This window comes from Hyperolius riggenbachi, chromosome 2 (genome assembly GCF_040937935.1).
Source record: "Hyperolius riggenbachi isolate aHypRig1 chromosome 2, aHypRig1.pri, whole genome shotgun sequence".
Classification (NCBI taxonomy): Eukaryota; Metazoa; Chordata; class Amphibia; order Anura; family Hyperoliidae; genus Hyperolius; species Hyperolius riggenbachi.
This window is the reverse complement of record NC_090647.1, coordinates 241,833,674-241,859,802: the sequence shown is the minus strand read 5'-3', so window position 1 is coordinate 241,859,802 and position 26,129 is coordinate 241,833,674. Positions and strand designations below refer to the sequence as shown.

Genomic DNA, 26,129 nt, shown 5'->3' with positions numbered 1-26,129 from the left:
ATTAATCTAAGTCCCTGTGTGAATGACCGTCGCCATCAATGAGATGGCTCCCTCATTCACAAGAACTGATAGTTACACATCCACGCATTACTTCCTGTTTGCATAGTAATACTATGCACAGGAAAGTTATTCGCGAGGACATCTTGTGGCCTTATAGTAAAATTACATCTACAAACATTTTTTTTTCATTTACATATTTTTTTTTTTACATTTAAAAAGGACCCCTTACCTCCCACAATCCCCAATAGTTACCCCCAAAAGTTTTTAGAAAAATAAATTCATTAAATGTTGCAAATGTTTGGGTTTTAATTATGGTAGCATGTATTATTTTAAAACTATAATAGCCACAAACGGAGAAATAATTTTTTTCTTATTTTTCCTGTTAAAACACAGTTAGAATAAAATAATTCTTAGCAAAAAGTACCCCTCAAAGAAAGCCTAATTAAACCAAGATATAGATTGTTTCATTGTGATAAGTAGTAATTAAGTTATAGACAAATTAATGGAAGGCGCGATGACTGGTGAAAATTGCTATGGTGCTTTTTAAGGGGGAAAAAAAACCCTTGGAGGTGAAGTGGTAAATATTGAATTTGATGATGATTATGAGATCGTGGTTTTTATGATTTGTACTTACTTTTAGACCCTTGATGAACCTGGGGGTGCAGGAAAACCATGCAGAATGTATTGCTGACAATCATGTTTAATCAACTCTATTGCTAATGAGCATGTATTTTTCTTTTCTGGAAGGTAATATGCATGCTCTCATGCATATTTTATATTTTATCTAGCCAGGGACATCTGTCCCAGAACAAAATTCTTCTCAGAAAAGCTTTGCGAATGTTTTGATGGACTTGGGTTGGTTTATAGAGTTTATTGAAATATGACATTTTTAGGCTTAACATATATGTGTGGGGTTTTGTTGTTGTTGTTTGTTTTTGCGTAGAAGTCTTGTGAAAAATTTTCACTGTCTTTCCTTTTCCTAAAAGGCTGCTAGGAAGTTGGTAGAAAGAGGCAAGAAAAGAATGCTTCCACCCAAAAATGAGCTGGTAAAGGAAGAGGAGGAGCACGTATGTAAAGAATGTGGAATGGTGTTCCAGCGGAAATACGCCTTGATCATGCACAGCATGAAACATGACCGCATAAGAGAGTTCAAGTGCCCAGTAAGCCATTATTTCAGTATAAATATGCTGGTGAACGTTAAATATCAATTGCTTTCAGTGTACTGCATGAAGACAGCTTGTGTTCTTTTGAATAGCCATGGAAATGTGTATGATGTGTAATATTACATATTTTTATTCTGTTTTGTAGTTGTGCAAGAAAGAGTTCCAGTACAGAGCGTCCTTACGTGCTCACCTTATTAGGCACTCCCGTAAAACGGATCCAGCTTCTTCAGATGCAGACCAGGAAGAAAGTAAAGGAAAAGTCAAGCGGCAGTACATATGTAATATTTGTGGGAGAACACTTCCTAAAATGTGCTCGTTGAGAAGGCATATGCTGAAACATACTGGAGTCAAGCCACACGCTTGCCAGGTAACGGCAGACTGTACTAATGTGATATGAAATGGAACATGGATTGTTTTTTCCAAAATGTAATGTTTCGGGCATACACGAAATGCAGAGATTGCAAGATTCCTACATGTGGTATCAGTACCTTGGAAACTTTGGCCTCTGTATTAGGGTTTTCCAATGTGCTTTATACATTTTTGTGTCAGAGGAATTCCCATTTGTAGAATTCTCTCACTTAACCACACAACAAGATGCCAAGAGGACTGTGGAAGTGGCCTTACAATCCAAGAGCCTCTCTAAGGCTTGGTTCACACTATGTTAGGGTGTTGCTGAATCTATATTGTTCAGATTAGCTGCACCGCCCCAGGGACAATTGACGGGTCCACTGCCGTTCCAGAGTGAATGTGTACTATTCAGTAAAAGAATAGCAATGCAATCCATTATATGGAAAATGCATGTGGTAGGAATTTCTCACAATGGACTCAAATAGGTGGCAGTGTGAACTAAACCATTTATTGTACAGCGCTGCGTAATATGTTGGCTCTATATAAATCTAATAAATAATAATAATAATAATAAAGGTCAAGGCCAGCAATGACTTTCTATCTGTTTTGAGTCTGTTGCCCAATCTATCACACTGCACATCATAGACATGATGTCATGGAAGGGAGCCAGCTAATAAACAATATGCTTGGTTGTAAGGCCAAACACCAGGGTTCAGCTATCCTTTTTTTGAAGGGTAAGGGGCACATTTGAATACTGGATTCTAGCCGATCAGAGTGAATGGCTTTTCTGTTGATTTGGACAGTTAAGGGCCTGTTTCCACTACACGCAGATTCTGCATGCAGAAAACTGACTCCAATGAATGCCTATGGGAAATCTGCATCAGAAAAATCGCGTTCAGTGGAAACAGGCCCATAGACATTCATTGGAGTCAGTTTTCTGCATGCAGAATCTGCGTGTAGTGGAAACAGGCCCTAAGACTGAATTCTGGAACCTCATTCTGCATCCTAACTTGCAGATTGCATGGTTGTTTCTCAGCAAACAATTGCTTTAAAATATACAAACAATCAAGTGATCCATTTATCATTTGTGGTTTCATTAAATATCTTTTCAGATTTGTAACAAGACGTTTACGCACAAACATGGATTAAAGATGCACCAGGCCTTACACGAAACAGATAAACAGTTCAAATGTCACTTGTGTGAGAAGTCATTTGTGACCAACCGCAGTCTGCAGGAACATGTGAGCACACATACAGGTACATTATGAGTTGGATTTCTCTACATCTGGGTCTGTCTGCTCTGTTTTATGGTACTGTGACATAATTTTATACTCGTTCTGAATGGCATTGGAAAGGGTTAGTATTTTACAATTTTCATTGATAAATTACTTGCATTTTATTGTAAACTGGTCATCTGTTGATCTTTATCTGCTTTATAAACGGGATCAGTATGTGACTGACTCACTGTAAGCTTCAGGGCTGTGGAGTCAGTACAGAAATCATCCAACTCCAAGTCCGACTCCTCATTTTATGAAACCTCCGAATCCAGGTACCCAAAATGACTCAGACTCCATAGTCTAATACTTACCAGGGCTGTGGATTTTGTACAGAAATCATCCAACTCCTCAGTTTATGAAACCACTGACTCCAGGTACCCAAAATTGCTCCAACTCCGACTCCACAGCCCTGGTAAGCATGTAGATTCATTAAGAAATCTCCTACACACACAGCACATGGCATAAATGAAACCTGCACTCCATCACCCCTTACAAGTGTGATGGTTTCTCTTTAAAGTTTTATTGCAGAGCAGTGTAAGTGGTGGCAGTCATATTGTTTATGGCGAGATGTTGAAATAATTGTGATTACGTTATAAAAGTAGGAGAATGTTCAGCAGTGTTGAACCACCTTCTAGAGCAGGAAAATAAAATGTCTAGTTGAACTTTTCTTTGGATATGGACTAATTTAATTCATTTTTGGTCAGCTGCTCCCACTTAACAGCTTTGCTTTTGGTGTATATGCAGAGCTTCTGTTTGGGTTCAAGGTGCGTTTGCAGTTTCTGGGGGTGCTCAGCGCACCTCTGATTCGAGGCCATTCGGAGGCGGCCTGGTGATGCGCTGATCCACCTTTTGCGCAATTTTCAATTTTACTTGAGTAGCCGCACCCAGGCTATGCATATACATAGGTTAGGATTTAGTTAGTGTTAGGTCCTCTCCCATGGAGGATTGACTTCTTCGCAGTGGGAGGGACGAGTACTTAATAGGTTGCATGCAAGCTGTTACAGGAAACCAACATCCTCCAGTGGTAGACAGGTCATGTGTATGCTGGGTGTGTATTTTATCCCACAAGCGGGGCTTGCACTCTTTTGCAGGTAGGCACTTGTCTGTTTTTAAGTAGCGCTGTTCATTTCCTTGCCATGTACTAATTTAATTAATTTTTGGTCAGCTGCTCCCACTTAACAGCTTTGCTTTTGGTGTATATGCAGAGCTTCTGTTTGGGTTCAAGGTGCGTTTGCAGTTTCTGGGGGGGCTCAGCGCACCTGGCGGCCTAGTGGCCTGGTGATGCGCTGATCCACCTTTTGCGCAATTTTCTTTGGATATATCATGTACTGATTTTATTACAGAAATTCACAGAAACTAGTTAAGAGCGTGGTTTTGGCACAGGCTTGCATATTAATTTCCTTGATCTTAACATCCTTAAAGGGAACCTGCAGTCATAGGGTTATTGGTGCTGTTATATTTCCTTTTAGTACCAGTTGCCTGGCATCATGTTGATCTCTTTGGCTGCAGTAGAGTCTGAATCACACACCTGAAACAAGCGTGCTGCTAATCCAGCCAGGCTTCAGTCAGAGACTATGGCTAGAAGTATTAGAGACACTGTTAAAGGAGATCTGTCTCATGGTCTGTACAGTTGCATTGTTTATTTTTATTTTTTTTAGCTTTTCAAAAGGTGCCCAAATTGCATAATTCATCATTTTTTAAATCCACATAGTATTTAAATGCCTATATGAAAAAAACTGGTACTTTGGCTTCTAGTGCTGAGTTGAAGTGGGACTGAACATGTATTACATCCAAAAAAAGTCCCTTTCCAGAATGCTTAGTTAAATATAAGTAAATAAAACTTACTGCTAATAATCTTGTTTGATTCTGTGGTGCTGATGCCAAGAAAGTTGTGTGCATCCCCTAACCTTGTCCCCCGTTGTTCTCCTTCTCTCTGATGCGGGTAGAGTTACCACCTCCCCCCACATTCCTTTTGCCCTGCCCTTGGATTAGCGCATAGAGTGAGGTAAAAGTGCAGTAACAGCCTAGAGTGCTGTTCGTGATGACATTGCATGTGTACACCTGCGGAACCCTGGGAGGCTGTTCATGTACATGCTGCACATAATGAAATCACTGTGTGCATGAACCAGCAGAACCATAGGAGTGAGTCGGAAGGAAGAGGCCAAAGCTGCATCTCAAAGAGCTAAAAGGAGGGGTAGGCAGCCAGTATAGCTCCGCTCCTATCGGCCCATACTAGCCATACCTAAAGAGAAAGGGTAGCAGGTCATTCTCCCCTTTTTATTTTTTTTGTTTTTTCATTATTGTCACAAATGCATACAAATTTCCAAGAAAATGGGGAAAAAATGTTACAATATGACAAGAAAATATCAAATGAAACAGTGAAAAAGGTCCATCAAAGCCAGTTTAACATACACCTATCATTACGAAGAGTGATTTTTTTTTTTCTTTTTTTTTTTTCTTTCCTTATCCTGTCTACCTGTAATCCTCCCCCCACTTCCTTATTCTTAACAATGAAAAAAAAAATCAATACTTTGGACCACATCATTGATAGTTTTGGGAGCTAAAATTATTGTAGTAAATAATCTTTGTTTCCCAAATCACAGTACTGGAAACAATGCCGCACAAATGCTTTTTAAGTGCAGATGTGGGCACTAGGTGTCATTATCATTATCTTACAGTATTTCTTGATTAGTTCCACCTGGATTTTCCAAGGGTGACTACCACCATCTAAAATACTATGCTTTTCCTCATAGGAGAAACAAAGTACCTCTGCACAGTGTGTGGGAAAACATACCATAGAGCATCTGGACTCAGTAAGCACCTCAGAATGCACCGGCCTAAACCGATTTCTAGGGACTACCATTGCACACAGTAAGTGTAATTTAAAAGCAAGGCCAGCTTTAAACCTTCTGATAGGTTTGGGAAAAATAGAGCTGTGTATGGGTTATCTGAGAATGCCAAAGTAATACAATGTGTTTGGAGATGCTGAATATTTACCAATTGCTCAGTAAGCCAAAGCTGAATTTTGTTGCATGCATTTTTTTCCTCCTACCCACCCCCAGTGTGTGCCCTCACTCCCTCGTCCTACCACCCTTACTCTGCAAAAGTGTGTTGCGCCTGCTATATGTAGCTGTATTCTTCAAAGTGGTATTTATCGGCAGGCAGCTAATTTTTTCACACGATTTCCCATATTTTCAATGGACGCCCTATAGTTATCATTTTTTTTGCGGTGGTGAGGAGCAGTTAATTAAGGTTAGGCGTCCATGGAGAGGGTTTTAAGGTGGGCGAAGTCTTAAGGTTAGGTATCAGGGGTGGGAGAATAAGGGTTAGGCATCTTCAGGGGGTTGGTTAAAGGGAATGTTCAGGGAGGGGTTGAAAAAAATAAAAATACATATCCACTTACCTGGGGCTTCCTCCAGCCCGTGGCAGGCAGGAGGTGCCCTCGCCGCCGCTCCAGAGGCTCCCGGCCGTCTCTGGTGGCCTGCCAGGTCGGGCTCTTCTGCACTCCAATCTGCGCCTCACGGGGGCGCGCTGCCGTCATCGGACGTCCTCCGGGCTGTACTGCGCAGGCGCAGTAGTTCTGCGCCTGCGCAGTACAGCCCGGAGGACGTCCCATGACGTCAGCGCGCCCGCGTGGGTCGCAGAAGAGCCCGACCTGGCAGCCGGTCGGGTCGGCCACCGGAGACCACTGGGAGCCTGCGGAGCGGCGAGGGCACCTCCTGCCTGCCACGGGCTGGAGGAAGCCCCAGGTAAGTGGATATGTATTTTTTTTTTTTAACCCCTCTCTGAACCTTCCCTTTAAGGGTGGACATCATGGTGGGTGACTTGGGGTTAGGCATCGGCGGGGAAGGGGGGGGGGGGGGGTTATTAAGGTTAGGCATCAGTAGAGAAGAGGGCTCAGTGTAAGAATAGGGTTAGATTTCATTGTAGTAAAATATCGGTATTAACCAATATTTTACTATCATAATTGCCAGTTTAACAATTTACAATATCTGTAAATGTATTGTTAGTTACTCTGTATGCCAAAATTGGGCACCCAAATTTCCTGGCGCCTTTTTTTCATGCACACGTCCTGGGGACTTGAAATGAAGAACACCGATAAAAATTTAGAGGGCTTTAAGCTTCTTTTAGAGGAAGTGAATTGTGTCCAAGCTGAATGCTTGCCAATATGTTGATGTTTCAACTTTTATAATAACCACTGATATTATATACAGGTGTGAAAAAAGTTTTTCTGAAGCTCGGGACCTGCAGCAGCACATGAACAAACACCTGGGTGTGAAGCCGTTTGAGTGTGAAATTTGTGGCAAGTGCTACAGTTGGAAAAAAGATTGGTATTCCCATGTAAAATCCCATTCTGTCACAGAGCCATACAGGTGAGGCCACTCTCCTTCACGTTGGGCTTAGCTTACTAAAGGTTCTTCAGACTGGAGATCACTAGAGAACATGCTTAATCAGTTACTAATGGCGTTAATATATGACCCACACCAGGGTCATATCACACTATAAAGTCAGGTCAGCGTATTAGTATTGTGTGGATTGGGGCAAATACAGTGCACAGGCACTACACTATAGAGGCGCCATATACTGTAGACTATACAATAGGTTTAAAAAATCACCTTAAATCTCATCGACATATTGTTTTTTAATCAAAGCATATTAATGATGCCCTCTTAAAAAAAAAAAAAATAAATAAGTAGGTTGGTTGGCTGAACTACAAAACAGAGGTGCGGAAATCTGTTAAAGGGAACCTGGTGCGAGGTGGGTGGAGCAAATGGGACATAGCGGCATGTTCCCCCACCTCATGACATGCCTCTGTGTCCCCCACATGCTGCTTTCTGCCACCCTTTCAGATTATAAGCAACAATATATGTCGTTATCTTGGAGGGTAATGGGAAGAGAAGGATTCCCTGCTCAAACGCCCACTAGGGGCGTTCCTTCAGGTTTGCTGCCGTTGGGCAGCTCTCTTTCCCTGGCCATGCCCCCTGCTTCTCCCCCACCTCCCTGTGCGCTGGGAGAGAATGAACTCTCTCCTTCTAGCGTTGTGACCCAGAGGTCATGAAAGTGAAAGTGGGCCCTAGCAGGCCTCAGGAGTGGCGTAGATGGTGGCTACCTGATCTGCCCAGCCCCCTGGATCTGGTAGCCTAGGGTTTGTTAAATCATATGAGCCCACCTCGGGCTCTCTTTAAAGCAGACCTGAATTTAGAACTTCCTCTTTGCTCTAAAAGATACACAACAGCATAATTACCTTTAAAGAAAAAACATTTCTTTGTTAAAGCTGATACAAATCCTGCAATACATCTGCACTGTTTCTACTTTTTGCGTTCATGGATGCAGACATAGTGTTAACAGACAGTGCTTTCAAATGAGCTCATCTGCTGTGGCAGTCATGTGACACGGGAGAGATCAAATTACAACTTGTGATTAGACACAAATCGGGGGCAATTAGACAGGCTAAACTCTCTACATACATACAGTGGCTTGCAAAAGTATTCGGCCCCTTGAAATTTTCCACATTTTGTCACATTACTGCCACAAACATGAATCAATTTATTGGAATTTCACGTGAAAGACCAATACAAAGTGATGTACACGTGAGAAGCGGAACGAAAATCATACATGATTCCAAACATTTTCTACAAATCAATAACTGCAAAGTGGTGTGTGCATAATTATTTAGCCCCCTTTGGTCTGAGTGCAGTTAGTTGCCCATAGACATTGCCCGATGAGTGCTAATGACTAAATAGAGTGCACCTGTGTGTAATCTAATGTCAGTACAAATACAGCTGCTCTGTGATGGCCTCAGAGGTTGTCTAAAGGTAGCCATACACCGGTCGATTTGCCATCAGATTCGACCAACAGATAGATCCCTCTCTGATCAGAGAGGGATTGTATGGCCACCTTTACTGCAAACAGATTGTCAACCGATTTTAGTCTCTAGATGTGCAAAGCTGGTAGAGACATACCCTAAAAGACTGGCAGCTGTAATTGCAGCAAAAGGTGGTTCTACAAAGTATTGACTCAGGGGGCTGAATAATTATGCACACCCCACTTTGCAGTTATTGATTTGTAAAAAATGTTTGGAATCGTGTATGATTTTCGTTCCACTTCTCACGTGTACACCATTTTGTATTGGTCTTTCTCGTGGAATTCCAATAAAATTGATTCATGTTTGTGGCAGTAATGTGACAAAATGTGGAAAACTTCAAGGGGGCCGAATACTTTTGCAAGCCACTGTACATACAGGGTGCATTTCTCTGTTTTCCTTCTGTCCTGTGCAAGAGTTCAGGTCAACTTTAATACAGCATACCTCAAAATGCCAATAAAAACAGGAAAAACATTGCAGGAGAGCAGAGGTTTGAAGCATTTAGAAGCCTGGGTATAGTGGTTATTGAATAAAGGACAGCAGGTCAGTCATAGGACTTCGAGCTGGTTGTTTGGCTCAGTTGCAGATGGGACGAAAGCTGTGACCACCAAGCTTTGTATGCTGACTTTTCTGTATTGCCAGGTATTTTATCCATGTCTTTAAAGGAGTTATCAGCCAAATTTAAAATTAGTTTTACTCACCTGGGGCTTTCTCCAGCCACTTGCAGCTGACTGTCCCACGCCGAGCGCTCCGATCTCCGCCGCCGTCCCGGTCTCCGCACACTGTGCAGAGGCCGACGCCGAGGTCGTCCTTACTGCGCCTGCACGAACTGCCACTGTCAATCAAGCCCATGTTGTACGCGGTTTGCGCATACGCAGGAAGGACGGCCTCTGGGGTCGGCCTCTGCACCGTGGTCGGGGACCGGGACGGCCAGAGCAAAGCTGTCGGCATGGGACAGTCGGCTGCAAGTGGCTGGAGAAAGCCCCAGGTGAGTAAAGCTCATTTTTTTTTTAATTTGTCTGATAACTCCTTTAAAGGTAATTTTAAATTGAGAGGAATATGGAGGCTGCCATCTTCTTTCTGCACTTAAAGAGGAGCTGTCAGCCATACTATCTCTGAAAAAAACACATATAGAAGTAGATAAATACTTTCTCTCCTTACATAACATATGTATTGCACTATCCAAGTTTTGATTTTAGTGATTTTTCTGTGGTAAAAAAAAGGGAGAAAATCCTTCTTAGGATTCTCCATTTTAACTGTCTATCTTGAAGCCAATCCTGATGTCATTTCCTCCCTTACTCTCCTCTGCCCGATTGTGTATTGCATTAGTTAAGTCTGAAATAAAGAAGCAAAAAAGACAACCCAGCATGCCCTGCAACTTCCTTTGTGCTGTAATGTACCAAATAAGAGTCAGGTAAACTGGGGAATGATCATTTATCCACAAGAAAAATAGTGATTTTTTTTTTTTTACTTTTGGATTGCCTGGATAGCATCCTTACTACTTGTTTTAACAGATAAAAATGAATTGATTTTTTTAATTTTATGCCCGACAGTTACACTCTAACAATGCCAGTTGTCTGACTTCTGTGCTTGATGCTCTCTCGAATACCAAGTCACTGAGGCTAAAGGTGCGTACACACATGCGACTATAGTCGTTTGTAACGATCGTTCCCTGATCTTTAGCAACGACGATCGTTACAAAAAACTAACCAACGACTATTAAGGCAAACGACGAACGAGCCAAATCGCTACAAAAGAAAGTTCTGTCTCGGCGGATTTTCACCTACGACGATCGTTTGCAAAAGTAGTTCATCGTTGGAAACGGTCGTTCGTACTAGGCTTGACATGCGCATTTCACTATTTCTCCCTGAAACTTCTCATTTTTATGCGCAGGCGCAATAGTTGCTTTACGTGATGTAACGTTCGTTCTAACGATCAGATCGTTACACACCTTTTAAAACTAACTTTACTTAGGTCGTTCTTTCATCAATTAAAAGTTCGTTCGTCGTTCTCAACGAACGATCGTTGTCGCATGTGTGTACGTAGCATTAGGAGCATGAGCATACAGATCAGAGTCCACTAGCTGCATGCTTGTTGCAGGTGTGTGACTCAAAAAGTGTATGACAAGTAGAGATGGCCCGAACCGTTCGCGGGGCAAATCTCTGGGCCCTGTACTACTTCCGGGTCGCTATGACCCGGAGTAGTACGCCTGCGCTGGCCCGGCGGTGCGCATCCTGTATCGCGCTCCTGTTGCCGGGCACTCTCTGTGCATGAGTGTGACGTCACGCACGTGCGCAGAAAGTGCCCGGCAACAGGAGCGCGATCTAGGACACGCACTGCCGGGCCGGTGCAAGAGTACTACTCCGGGTCACAGCGACTCGGAAGTAGTACAGGGCCCAGAGATTCTGAGATGTTCGCCTGCGAACGGTTCGGGAACCGTTCGCAACATCTCTAATGACAAACGCCACGTTAAATTTAACAATATGATGGTACTGGGATGTGCATAGGTTTAAATAATAGCAAGAGAAGAAAGAAAAAGCAATCCATGTATTGCACCAACTCCATAAATACAGGTCCTTCTCAAAAAATGAGCATATTGTGATAAAGTTCATTATTTTCTGTAATGTACTGATAAACATTAGACTTTCATATTTTTTAGATTCATTGCACACAACTGAAGTAGTTCAAGCCTTTTATTGTTTTAATATTGATGATTTTGGCATACAGCTCATGAAAACCCTAAATTCCTATCTCAAAAAATTAGCATATCATGAAAAGGTTCTCTAAACGAGCTATTAACCTAATCATCTGAATCAACTAATTAACTCTAAATACCTGCAAAAGATTCCTCGCAGCCTGGTTCATTACTCAAAACCGCAATCATGGGTAAGACTGCCGACCTGACTGCTGTCCAGAAGGCCATCATTGACACCCTCAAGCAAGAGGGTAAGGTACACAGAAAGAAATTTCTGAACGAATAGGCTGTCTCCCTTCCGATGCACTTCACGCTGCTCTCCATCTTCTGACACTTCCGCCTTATAAATCGGAACTTCCGATTTGAAGCCAGTAATATCAAAAGATGCAGTATAGAGTCCAATCTTCTAACACTTGTGCCTTCACAATGGAAGTTCTGGTTTATAAGGGGGAAGTGTCAGAAGATGGAGGGCATCGAAAGGGAGAAAACTGCTTAGGTGAGTTAACCCTTGCTTACAATGCCCAAATCGCTTGCACACTCCAGGTTGATTTTGCTTCCCGCAAAATCGTTCTTACTCATTCACGCACAGCACTTAATATTTACTAATCAACATGATTGCTTTCAGAATTCTTTAGTTCAATTTTGAGTTTAGTTAGCTTTTAATTATCTACAAGGCTGTAATCCTTACCTGAGAAAATTATGGTTTGAGATTATGACTACACATTCAATTCAAAAGCGTGGATCCTGTGATATGTATAGGATGGACTCATTGTCTCTTTCCATTCCTTCAGGTGTAATATCTGCGGTAAGGAGTTCTTTGAAAAGTCTCTGTACAGAAGGCATGTAAATAAGGCCACTCATGGCAAGAAAGGAAGAATTAAAAGAAACGTTGAACGTGTTTGTACTCACTGTGGGAAGAGCTTCTCACAGCTGCGTGAATTTAGAAGACATGTCAACAATCACGAAGGTACAATCCATATTGTATGTGTGTATGTATATGTATATATTTTTTTTAGGTACTGAGTAAGTAGGCCCATGGCTTTTTGGAGCTTGCATGTGATTTTTTTTTGCCTTCTGTCCTCTTCCTGAGTTTGTTTTCAGGACCACTATTATGAAAAACTGTAAAATACATACAAAATGTATATTTGTCCCAAAGTAAAATGCATTATAAATGTACAGTACAGACCAGAAGTTTGGACACACCTCATTCAAAGAGTTTTCTTTATTTTCATGACTATGAACACTGTACATTCACACTGAAGGGCATCCAAACTATGAATTAACACATGTGGAAGTATAGTACATAACCAAAATGTGTGAAACAACTGAAAATATGTCATATTCTAGGTTCTTCAAAGTAGCCACCTTTTGCTTTGATTACTGCTTTGCACACTCTTGGCATTCTCTTGATGAGCTTCAAGAGGTAGTCACCTGAAATGGTCTTCCAACAGTCTTAAAGGAGTTCCCAGAGATGCTTAGCACTTGTTGGCCCTTTTGCCTTCACTCTGCGGTCCAGCTCACCCCAAACCATCTCGATTGGGTTGAGGTCTGGTGACTGTGGAGGCCAGGTCATCTGGCGCAGCACCCCATCACTCTCCTTGCTGGTCAAATAGCCCTTACACAGCCTGGAGGTGTATTTGGGGTCATTGTCCTGTTGAAAAATAAATAAATGATGGTCCAACTAAACGCAAACCGGATGAAATAGCATGCCGCTGCAAGATGCTGGTTCAGTATGCCTTCAATTTTGAATAAATCCCCAACAGTGTTACCAGCAAAGCACCCCCACACCATCGCACCTCCTCCATGCTTCACGGTGGGAACCAGGCATGTAGAGACCATCCGTTCACCTTTTCTGCGTCACACAAAGACACAGTGGTTGGAACCAAAAATCTCAAATTTGGACTCATCAGACCAAAGCACAGATTTCCACTGGTCTAATGTCCGTTCCTTGTGTTCTTTAGCCCTTTTAGCCCAAACAAGTCTCTTCTGCTTGTTGCCTGTCCTTAGCAGTGGTTTCCTAGCAGATATTCTACCATGAAAGGCCTGATTCACACAGCCTCCTCTTAACAGTTGTTCTAGAGATGTCTGCTGCTAAAACTCTGTGTGGCATTGACCTGGTCTCTAATCTGAGCTGCTGTTAACCTGTGATTTCTGAGGCTAGTGACACGGATGAACTTATCCTCTGCAGCAGAGGTGACTCTTGGTCTTCCTTTCCTGGGGCGGTCCGCATGTGAGACAGTTTCTTTGTAGCGTTTGATGGTTTTTGAGACTGCACTTGGGGACACTTTATTAAAGTAATGATGGCCACTCGTTTTTCTTTACTTAGTTGCTTTTTTCTTGCCATAATACAAATTCTAAAGCCTCGTCTACACGAGGAGATGTGGAGGCGATGTTCCTTATCAATCGAGCCGCTGATGCGGCTCGGTTGATAAGATCCGTCGGGTCCGATTTTGCCGCCGCCGATTCCCTGCTCGTTCCCCACGAGGGGACAATGGCAAGGAATCGAGCGGAAGATAAGTGGCGCGGGGACGAGGGCGGATCGAATCCGACGCGGGGACGCGGCGGGGATGCGGAAGAGGCGATCCAGTGGCTAATCGAGCCGCCGGGTCGCCTCGTGTAGATCCAGCTTAACAGTCTATTCATTAGGACAATCAGCTGTGTATCCACCTGACTTCTCCACAACGCAACTGATGGTCCCAACCCCATTTATAAGGCAAGAAATCCCACTTTTTAAACCTCACAGGGCACACCTGTGAAGTGAAAACCATTGCAGGTGACTACCTCTTGAAGCTCATCAAGAGAATGCCAAGAGTGTGCAAAGAAGTAATCAAAGCAAAAGGTGGCTACTTTGAAGAACCTAGAATATGACATATTTCAGTTGTTTCACACTTTTTGTTTATGTACTATACTTCCACATGTGTTAATTCATAGTTTGGATGCCTTCAGTGTGAATCTACAATGTTCATAGTCATGAAAATAAAGAAAACTCTTTGAATGAGGTGTGTCCAAACTTTTGGTCTGTACTGTACGATTTCCCATGTCAATGCCATTTGCAGTAGATATCAATCTGCCAGCTCTGAACCTCTTACCGACAGGTTTAAGCCTAGTCTTATCTCCTCATGGGGGATTTTCTGGAATTGTGTTATTTAGACAAGCACTCCCTGGACAGCAGTGGCCTGTGAGTAGGCAGGGCAGTCTGCATCTTTGTATTGGCGCTTGGCAGGGAGTGGTTATGAAAAGTATGAAGGAAATCTTGAGGCTCCCCATTAGAAGATGCAATAATCTAAAACCTTTCGACAACAGGTTTAGAGTTGTCAGATTGATAATACCTACTTTGAGGCCTCGTTCCCAGTGTTCAGTTGCATTGCAGAATAATTGTGCATGCCAACCCACTACCCATACTGCTCTATGGGGCTATTCACAGTACTGCGTTGTAACGGATCATGTTTATTCTAACTCGCTGAATGCTGGCTTTGTGTTAAAAGTATATATCGTGTGTGTGTGTGTGTGTGTGTGTGTGTGTGTGTGTGTGTGTGTGTGTGTGTGTGTGTGTGTGTGTGTGTGTGTGTGTGTGTGTGTGTGTGTGTGTGTGTGTGTGTGTGTGTGTGTGTGTGTGTGTGTGTGTGTGTGTGTGTGTGTGTGTGTGTGTGTGTGTGTGTGTGTGTGTGTGTGTGTTATGCAACTGACCACTGTTAACCTAGCCTAGGTGATTTAAATGCATATTACTGTGGGACAAATGTATTTTCAATTTTACTTTTTTTTTTTTTTCACAATGGTGGTTCTTTAAAACTTATTCTATCTTTTAAAATGTGTTAAGTTTTTGGGGAATAGAGCTAAAGAGTACTTGTTCTGATGTCCTACCTTGTCCTACCCTGATGATCGCTCTGCCCTCTTCAGAGATGTAGCCATGGTTTTTTGTTTTTTAAATTGCCACCAAGGCTCTGGCCATCCCTATATGTGTTAATACAGCATGCCCCTCAGCTTGACAGCTGCTGCCTAATTGGTGGCTGTTGAGCTGGGGCAGGCCGCGGCGGCGCAGGCAGCAGTTTCTGAAGTGTTTCGGCAGGGCAGTTTTCGAAACATGGCAATGACTGCGTTCCCAAGGTGGGCTTGGAGCGTCACCGCTGACCTATTGACATCAAATCGGGTAATTAAAGCGGAACTGAAATAAAGTGTTTCACTTACCTGGGGCTTCTGCCAGCACCTTGCAGTCTTCCTGTCCTGCGCCGGTCCTCCGTTCAGTAACTTTTGGTATCGCTGACGCCGCAACTTGTGCCTGCGAGCCCCGAGCCAACATGTAGCTTTCTTCGCGTTCCCGGACACAATAGTGTCCTGCGCTAATAGCGCAGGATGTTAATGTGGGCGGGAACGCAAAGAAAGCTACGCGTTGCCCGGGGCGCGCAGGCGCAGTGCGGCGATACTGAAAGTAGCTGGCAGCGGAAGATCGTGGAGGACTGGCGCGGGACAGGATGGCTGCAAGGGGCTGCCAGAATCTCCAGGTAAGTGAACCACTTTGCTTTTTATATTTATTTCAGTTCCACTTTTAAGCCTAAGACTCCCCTGATATGTCACAGGCTCTGTCATTCTTACCGTAGGTACTCTTTAAAGTGAATCTGAAGCGATAATGATCTTAGGAGGTAATCCAATTGTATGTGTAGTATGATTAATAAATACAACATTAGTAGCAAAGCAAAGAGTCTTATAGTTTTATTTTCAGTTATATAGCTTTATTTATAACATTGCATCAGACTGTCACAGTTGCAGTTTAGAATCCACACTCTGTCCTTTAAGCTGTAAAACAAGCAGAACTAATGACCCTTTGAACTTTCCCACGGTAAAACATTATCTAAAGCCTTCTCACACTGTTTCTTGGCTGTTTAAGCTCTTCAGAAAACTGACTTTGACCAAGCCGTCCACTAGCTCAGAGAAGCTCTTTTTCATATATAACAACTCCTGTACTGGAAAACCGAAAGGGACTTCACATAATTTCTTAGCAGGGCTAGTATCATATGTGAATATGTTTATCTCATCATGTCTCATGTCGATTCAGGTTCACTTTAAGAATTTCCTTGGATTTTACTCAGGGAGAACTCTTCTTCCTTCCTGTTTTGAGTGCCCTGTAACTACAACACAAATTGAAGGGAATATTTTAAAGGGGAACTGAAGTAAGAGGTATACGGAGGCTGCCATATTTATTTCCTTTTAATCAATACCAGTTGCCTGGCAGCGCTGCTGATCCTCTGCCTCTAATACTATTAGCCATAGCCCCTGAACAAGCATGCAGCAGATCAGGTGTTTCAGACTTTAAAGGATACCCGAAGTGACATGCGATGAGATAGACATGGGTATGCACAGTGCCTAGCATACAAACAACTAGGCTGTGTTTCTTTTTTTCTTTCTCTGCCTGTAAGAGTTAAATATCAGGTATGTAAGTGGCTGACTCGGTCCTGACTCAGACAGGAAGTGACTACAGTGTGACCCTCAAATCTCTTTCTTGCTCTCAGAAGCCATTTTCTGCTAGGAAAGTGTTTTATAGTTGGAATTTCTTATCAGTGAGGGTCACACTGTAGTCACTTCCTGTCAGGACTGAGTCAGCCACTTACATACAATGTAAAACAAGCACTTGGGAGCACCCTTCCGGCTCAAAAGTTAAAGTGTGTGCCAAGATCCTGGCCCCTATACCACAAGGGGCAAAAATGCAACAATTCCTGGAAGGATCGGCACCACACGAAAGGTTGTATTCACAAGCTCTTTTTGATCTTTATTGCATTAAAAATGACAAGGCAGCGACAGCCCGCTGTTTCGGCCTGGTGTGGCCTTTCTCAAGTTGCCAATAATGGTCAAATGCATCTAAACACACATCATCACAATACTTATATAACCCTATCCACGCCCCTTAGGGCAGTGACCATCTAGACATGCAGGTGTGCGGAAACCTAACGGACCTGATGGGAGACTGAAGTAAATAGCAAAAACGCCAATCAAATCAAATATTAGAACTCACCAGTCAGGAGGGCTCTCTCATATAATCACCACCAGTGCGCCAGCCCATCACGCATGGGGATGCGCATCACGCTCCCATCCCCGCTGCTTACACAGAGGCAGGATGCGGAAGACCGTCACATGACGCGGAAGCCGGTCAGGTGACTCTCCAGAAACCAATCATCTGCGCCCCCCTGCGCTCCAATGACAAGCCACTGGTCTCAGAGCAAAGGGGCAGGAGGCGTGTCAAATGTAACAAGGAGCAGCGTCATGTATGCCAGACGCGCTCCCATAGCAACCTAAACAAATAAACACACGCCATACTCACATGCCCCCTCCGAGTTAAAGGTGAATTAGATGTAAGAGAGTCCATGTTTGATAGGTCCGCACACACCGCATCTGAAATAAAAAGATATAAAATATGTGTCAACAAAGTTAAAGAGATTATTTACAACACCATACTCATATTATAATATACAAAAGGAGCTACATCAATGTTTATCCATAATAACTGTTATATGCAAAAGCTCAAGTCGCACTCTCGATTTAAGCCTGCTGGACCCATCGCATTCAGGCGTTTGATCCACCCTGCCTCCCTACGCAACAGTTCTCTCTGTCGATCACCACCCCTCCAGCCTGGGGAAACCCCATCTATGGCCATCACTCTTAATTGAGACACCCCATGATTACATCTAGTAAAATGTTCTGCCACAGACTGATCGATCAATTTGTCTCTAATAGCTGATTTGTGTGATGATATGCGATCTTTCAGTCGCTGTGTTGTCATCCCCACATAAATTCCTTGTGGATACATTTATGTGGGGATGACAACACAGCGACTGAAAGATCGCATATCATCACACAAAGCGAGTGATTCTTCGCGTTCCCAGACACATTAGCACCCTCTATGCTGCTATATGGTATACAATATATACTATAGCAGCATAGATGGCGCTATTGTGGCCAGGAACGCGAAGAATCACTCGCGTCCCCAGCCTGTCAGCTCCTGTCACCGAAACAGGAAGTGGCTGCCGGCGGGGACAGGAGGATCGGAGGGAGACGGCGAGGGCACCGGACAGCTGCAGGGGGCTATTGGAAGCCCCAGGTGAGTAAAACTCATTTTTTTTTGTTTGACTTAAGTGTCCCTTTAACTCTTTCAGACAGAGAGAAAAAAAAGGAACACAGCATAGTTATAGGTGTGCTAGGCACTGTACATACACATGTCTATCTTATCATGTCACATGTCACCTCTGGTATCCTTTAAAGTCAGAACTGTCAAGACTAGCTACATGCTTGTTTCTGGTGTTATTCAGATACTACTGCAGAGAAATAGACCAGCAGGGCTGCCAGGCAACTGGTATTGATTAAAAGGAAATAAATATGGCAGCCTCAATATACCTCTCACTACAGTTCTCCTTTCATGTTTCAATGCTTTTATTTGCCTGTGTTGTCACTGGAGAAGTTTCACTCCATTTCCTGTTCTTCTTATCCATATCAGTGGGACTGGAAGTGAGCATAAAACTCCCCAGCTGGAACCCAGACCGCATTCAAATTCTAATCCTAAAAACAGGAACTCTGCACTGCCTACTGCCTACCACTCCCAGTTTATTAGCAAAAGACACAGATGTTAGAAGCGGAGCCTGACATTGCCAATAGGAACTAATAAACAGACCTTCCTTTTTTCCATCCATCCCTTTTTTTTTTTTTTTTTTTGCATGTATGTAATTTGACATTCGTAATAAAGGATTGTTTCATTTGGAATGGACTTATGCTGCCGTACTACTCTGACATGAGTGTGGAGTGGATTCTTATTAGTCTATCAGACCATTGCATCTGAATTTGTAGCTAATAAATGGCACTCACAACTACGCCTTTATGATTAAACAAGAGATGATCAGTGAAATGCCAAGAATTCTGGCTTGAGTGCCAATTGTATGCAGTTTATAACCTGGCCAGTCAAAAACAGGAATTGCATCTGACTGGCCCAGCTCCAGACTGCATGTACTTTGCATGGCATTTCATTGCTATGAAGAATTATTTACATCTCACGGACCATCGCTATTAAGGACTAATATCTTAAATTGTTTCTCATTGTTTCCTCGTTTTATCTAGCGCTTAAAAAAATGTTTTTGGCCTACAGAATATATTTAACATACAGTAATAAAATGTTTTAAACTTGTTCTACTTGCTTTCTTTAGGCGTGAAGCCGTTTGAGTGCTTAACATGTGGAGTGGCATGGGCAGATGCCCGTTCTCTGAAGCGCCATGTAAGAACACATACAGGGGAACGCCCCTACGTCTGTCCTGTCTGCAATGATGCCTACATTGATGCACGCAATCTACGCAAACACATGACCAAGTATCATAGCAATTACATACCCTGCAAAATTATGCTGGAGAAAGACAGCCTACAGTTCCACCACCAGGGAACTCAAGTGGAACATGCGGTCAGCTTTGTGCCAAACGAAATGGTGGAGGCTCAGTCAGAAGTCGTGGCTGAAGAGGTTGAGACTGTTTTAGTAGCCAGTGATGTGGTTGAATCAGAAGCTGTCACTGTTGATGATGCCCAGGATGCTGTGTCTTCACTTTCTGATCAAAGCATTATGCAAGTGGTAAACTATGTGTTGGCCCAGCACCAAGGGGATAAACTTCCTGAAGAGACTGATGAGATGGAGACTGTGGAAGTGGAGGTTGGCCAGGTTTCTGAAGTCCTATGACATATCGATTTGTAATATATTTCTGTAAATAATTTAGCACTTAACATTATTTCCACAGAAGTGAAGTTTGCAACCTTTAAGTGTAACCACATGCTTTAACGGTTTGCTTGTTCATTTTGTTTATTTTTTTGCATTTGCAAATATTCCAGTTTTACTATGTTACACACATAGTGTGGCTCCACAACTCCAATACAAGTTGTAATATGTCAAGTTTTTGACCCATGCTTGTCAGACATGAAAAATAAATGTTTCAATTTGTTTTCATTTGCTTTGTGGATATATATTTTTAAAATTGATGAGGCTGCTTCAAGGAAATCTTCAGCTGCTCTGAAGGCCCATATAAAAAATAAAGCACTTGCCAGATAGAAGTTGAATTGTCAAACTGAAATGTTTTTTTTTAAACAGATTAAAGAACAATGGGTTGCTTTTATGTCTTTTGTTTAAAAAATACATTTTTTTTTTTTTTCAAACCAGGACCCTGTGACATTTTGCCAAAATAATGTTCATACACTTTATAATAATGTGCTGTCTCTATAACAGCTGCACTGAGCAGCAGAAACATGAAACCTACCTGCCTTCGTATTGGATGCTTTCAAGTCTAATGCCTTGAGGCATGGTTTTCATATGACCCTAAAGGCTCATACACACCAACAATCTGGCCAACTATCTTTCAAATTTGTCTGTTGGAAGAAAAGTTGGGTGTGTGTACAGCTGACAAACAACCAGTTGACCAACTGAAAACAGATTGTTTGTCAGATTCAACCGGTGGATCAATCTGACCAACTATCGGGCAGGTTGGAATGTGTGTACAAGTCTTTTGAATAACTGTTTTTTTGAATGTAGAAATGTTGTGAACTTTGTCATTTAGCTTGCACGCATAGTATCTAAGTGAGTTGGTTGGCATGTGTGTACGTAAACAACTTGTGTGGTTGGTCATGTTGTGCATTAAGTTGGACGTGTGTTTGAGCCTTTAAAGGAAAATGGAGGCTGACATATTTATTTAATTTTAAACAATGGTAATTGTCTGGCTAAGCCTCTGTTTCTAATGCTGGGAATACACAATTTTTTTTTTGGCAGATTTAAGCCCAGTGCACACCAAAACCGCTAGCAGATCCACAAAACGCTAGCGTTTTTTTGGGCGGATTTCAGAGTGAATCTAGGCATGTTTAGAGTCGTTTTCTAAACATGCCTCGCGGTTTTGGGTGCGTTTTTGTGTAGCAGATTACACATTGTTACAGTAAAAGCTGTTACTGAACAGCTTCTGTAATAAATGCCTGGCAAACCGCTCTGATGTTGCGTTTTCAGAGCGGTTTGCTTTTTTCCTATACTTTACATTGAAGCAGAAACACTTCCGAAAACCGCAAACGTGCAGCAGGAGGCACGTTTGCAGTTTGCTACAAACCTCAAACCGCCGGTATGCACCATCCCATTGAAATGCATTAGCCAAGCGGATTGCATCCAAAACGCTTTGTGTGCACTGGGCCTAACTGTTCGATCATTTTTTCAGTTTATTTTCTGAACTATTTCCATTCACTTCTATGAAAAATTGTTCAGAAAAATAATCAAAATCAGATCGGACCTTTCGGAAATTATCGAGATATCTATCTGCCGAAAAACTCAAGGTATATTTCCTGTAAAATACTCTTAGACCCTAAACAAGCATGCAGATCAGGTGCTCTGACTGAAGTCTGACTAGACCCATGCATGTTTCAGATTTGATTCAGACACTTCTAAAGACAAAGAAAAGGACAACCAGGCAACTGGTATTGTTTAAAAGAAAGTTAATATGGTAGTCTTCTCTCTTCATGTCTTGTTGAGCGTGTGTATGGGGCTTTAAACTATCTGTCTAATTTTTCATTTGCTGCCTAATACATGACCATATATTGACCATTGTGCCAACATAATTGCTATTTACTTTTCCTGTCACTGGTTTTAATGTTATTGCTTATTGTTTTTTGTAAGTTCACTTGCTAGTATGTTTTGGACTGTTAAGCCCCATACACACACTCAACAGCGGTCTTGCAGCACAACTGTTGTTGTGACACAAGTTGAACAACCCAAAAAAAAAGTTGCTTGCTATTGTTCAAGGAACTGATAAGCCGTCAATCCAACAGTTGGAAGCAACTTTTTTTTGGTTGGTCAACTTGTTTCACAACAAAATTTGTTTGATAATTGTGCTCCATAAAAGACCGCTGTTGAGCGTGTGTATGGGGCTTAAAGTACAACGGCGTTTCCACGAGCAGATAATTAGTGAAAAGCCTCTCAAACTCACAACTGCTTGCTGCTGCCTGGCAACTGCTCGCTGAGCACACAGTTCAAATGCCCATGAAAATGGTCCCTTGAAGCACCACTATCACAAAACAGTAGGCAGTTAAAATCTGACAGAACCGATAGGGTTTGGGCCAGTCCATCTCGTCATGGGGAATTCTCAGGGTTTTCTTTTGTTTTCAACAGCATTTCCTGAACATAGGTTTAACTGCCAAAATAGCAAGATACCAGCCAGCGTCCCTAATCACTTGCACACTATTTTGTCAGTTAGATTTTGCAACTGCTGTTCAGGAAATGCTGTTGAAAACAAAACCCTGAGAATCCCCCATGAGGAGATGGACTGACCCAAAACCTGTCGGTTCTGTCCGATTTTAACTGCCTACTTTTTTTTTTTTTTTTTTGCGACAGTGGTCCTTTAAGGTGCCTACACGCTTGAATACTGTTGCCTGCAGGCATCAGGACACTATCTCTTGGGTGACAGTTTGGGGCTGGGTTTACAGCCACATTACTAGCCTTCAGGTTAGTGATGTGTTACCTCAGAGGAGGTATGGATAAGGAGAACTAAAGCTTTAGCCTACACTGCTAAGATTATTAAGCAATCTGGATCTCTTGGCAATGCATAAAGACCACCGTAAAAATTTGTAGTTCATGTGAGATAAAGCAGCAAATGCTTTGTTTAGATAAAATGCAGTGCACTAAAACAAAATGTTCTTTTGATGTAACTGGCCAAGAGCACATTTGCCAGCTGTTTCGGTAGTGCGCTTTCTTCCATAACTGCAGATTTGTCGGGACGCTATGTGTCCTTCCCATTTTAATAGCACCGTTGGTTTAAAAAAATTCCATAAGTTGTATTAGAAATGTATAAACCAGCTAACTCTGGGTCAGTTTTGCTGAATCAATTAGGAGCTTCGTTCTAGAATGCCTTAAAGTGAACCTCCAGACTAAAAATTGACTCAGCAGCACTGGAAAGGCCTGGTGTTTCTTTAACTGTTTCACGGCATCAGAACTTTTTTTCTCTTATACAAGCCTCATTTTTAGCTGCACAGGAAAAAAACTGCCCGGGCATTTTTCCCCCAATGCTGTGCAAAGCATGATGGGATTTCTGATGTTGTTCTCGTTCTGCTGTTTTGGTGCAATTTTTTTTTGTTGAGATTTTGAATTTGACATTTGAAGCCTAGCGTGTGCAGCTGGGAGGGGTGATCAGGACACAGGACAGTTGGAACTGTGTCTCCTGCTCCTTGTCACCTCCTTTCAACCAAAAAGATGGCAGCCCCCATGAATCACAAACATTTGCCTGTTTTTTTAAAACGGGGTGGGTAAGAGATTATATTACCTATCCTAATTAACATAACTAATGTAACTTAATGACAGTATGTTTGTTTAGGCTGAAGTTCCCCTTTAAAAAGACTGACAAATACAAAGATGCTGGCCAGCCTCCATGCTCACGGGACACTTTTTTTGGCAGTTGGATGGAGCAACTGCCATTCACCAAGTGCTTTTAAAAATAAAGAAAATGGGCTAGTCCAAAATCTTTTAAAAATAAAGAAAACCCACCTATGAGAAAATGGGCTCGTCCAAAATCTTTTAAAAATAAAGAAAACCCACCTATGAGAAAATGGGCTCGTCCAAAATCTATCGGTAATGTCAGATTTCTACTGTAAATGACAACATAGGAGAAAAGTAATGTATGGCTCATTTTACTCTGCGAGAAAAGTACAGTACTTATTTGTATGTTTTACATTTTAAGATTTTCGTGACGGTTCCTCTTTAATGATCAGCTCGATATTAAATGATACAGTAGCACACACACAAAAAAAAAAAATTTAAATGGTGGAGTAGTCATGTGTAGTGGGCTTTCCTTATGCTCACTGCTCCCCCCATTCTCCGTCCCCCTTCTTTACCGTTTACCGGTCTCCTGAACTTACTTCCTGGTCGGGGTGGTTGCAGCGGACTGTGCAGACGCTGCATGGTGATCTGCGTCACTGGGCAGCGCCTGCGCAGTCCGCTGCGATCATCCTAACCAGGAAGTTTGGAGGACCGATACCCAGTAAAGGAGGAGAATTGGAGGAGTGGTGGGCATGAGGAAAGCCCACTACACTTGCCTGCTCCCCACCCACCCATTTTTTTTTATTTTTTTTTTGTGTGCGCTAAAGTATCCCTTAAGATTTTACATCGATTGAATATAACAGAAAGCAGGCTGTATATTTTGAGCTCAATTCAATAATTTTCTCGACTGGAAGTAGGATCTGAAGTGAAAATTGCTTGTTGTACCAGGCTTTAAAGTGGACCTGAACTCAGAACTTCCTCTCTGTTCTAGAACATAAACAGCATAATAACCTTCAAGTCCCAAGGTGAACCTAGCCTTGATGTAAAACATTTCTTTGTTACAGCAGATACAAATCCTGCAATAAATCTGCAGTGTATCTACTTCCTGCTTTCATGGAAGCAGACATTAACATCCTGTGCTTTCAAATGAGCTTCAAATGTCGTGGCAGTCAGCTGACACAGCTGAGGGATCAAATTACCATTTGTGATTAGGCACAGATGAGGGGGAATTAGACAGGCTAAACCAGGGCTGCCTAATAGGTTGATCGCGATCTACTGGTAGATCGCGACCGCCTGCAGAGCTGCGTCTTGTTACATTCTGAAGCCTAAAACAAATGCTTTGCTTTTAGACCCTAAAATCTGGAAATAATCATGCCACCAGGGAGGTTAAGCTGGCTATACACTGTAATTCAGACAAGCTACAAGTAGATAGGTGGACATATTAGCCACATACAGTGGCTTGCAAAAGTATTCGGCCCCCTTGACGGTTTCCATATTTTGTCATATTACTGCCACAAACAAATCAATTTTATTGGAATTCCACGTGAAAGACCAATACAAAGTGGTGTACACATGAGAAGTGGAATGAAAATCATACATCATTCCAAACATTAAATAAATAACTGCAAAGTGGGGTGTGCGTAATTATTCAGCCCCCTGGGTTAATACTTTGTAGAACCACCTTTTGCTGCAATTACAGCTGCCAGTCTTTTAGGGTATGTCTCTACCAGCTTTGCACATCTAGAGACTGAAATCCTTGCCCATTCTCCTTTGCAAAACCGCTCCAGCTCAGTCAGATTAGATGGACAGTGTTTGTGAACAGCAGTTTTCAGATCTTGCCACAGATTCTCGACTGGATTTAGATCTGGACTTTGACTGGGCCATTCTAACACATGGATGTTTTGATTTAAACCATTCCATTCCATTGTTGCCCTGGCTTTGTTTAGGGGCATTGTCCTGCTGTAAGGTGAACCTCCACCCCAGTCTTAAGTCTTTTGCAGACTCCAAGATTGCCCTGTATTTGGCTCCATCCATCTTCCCATCAACTCTGACCAGCTTCCCTGTCCCTTCTGAAGAGATGCGACCCCCGAGCATGATGCTGCCACCACCATATTTGACAGTGGGGATGGTGTGTTCAGAGTGATGTGCAGTGTTAGTTTTCCACCACACATAGCGTTTTGCATTTTGGCCAAGAAGTTCCATTTTGGTCTCATCTGATCAGAGCACCTTCTTCCACATGTTTGCGGTGTCCCCCACATGGCTTGTGGCAAACTGCAAACGGGACTTCTTACGCTTTTCTGTTAACAATGGCTTTCTTCTTGCCACTCTTCCATAAAGGCCAACTTTGTGCAGTGAACGACTAATGGTTGTCCTATCGACAGATTCTCCCACCTGAGCTGTAGATCTCTGCAGCTCGTCCAGAGACACCATGGGCCTCTTGACTGCATTTCTGATCAGCACTTTACTTGTTCGGCCTGTGAGTTTAGGTGGA

At 42.5% G+C, this 26,129-nt stretch overlaps 1 protein-coding gene across 1 annotated transcript in view; it reads left to right on the top strand.

Annotated features, from left to right (window-relative positions):
- The window catches only part of ZBTB11 (zinc finger and BTB domain containing 11), a 34,178-nt gene extending 13,766 nt beyond the window's left edge, over positions 1–20,412 (top strand). Inside the window, exons 5-11 of the mRNA XM_068268451.1 lie at positions 987–1,160; positions 1,309–1,530; positions 2,624–2,768; positions 5,542–5,659; positions 7,003–7,161; positions 12,138–12,313; positions 19,527–20,412. Coding sequence (XP_068124552.1) covers positions 987–1,160; positions 1,309–1,530; positions 2,624–2,768; positions 5,542–5,659; positions 7,003–7,161; positions 12,138–12,313; positions 19,527–20,044 — 1,512 coding nt within the window. The 3' untranslated portion in view covers positions 20,045–20,412. The remainder of the gene's footprint in view (positions 1–986; positions 1,161–1,308; positions 1,531–2,623; positions 2,769–5,541; positions 5,660–7,002; positions 7,162–12,137; positions 12,314–19,526) is intronic.
- The last annotated feature ends 5,717 nt before the right edge of the window (positions 20,413–26,129 follow it).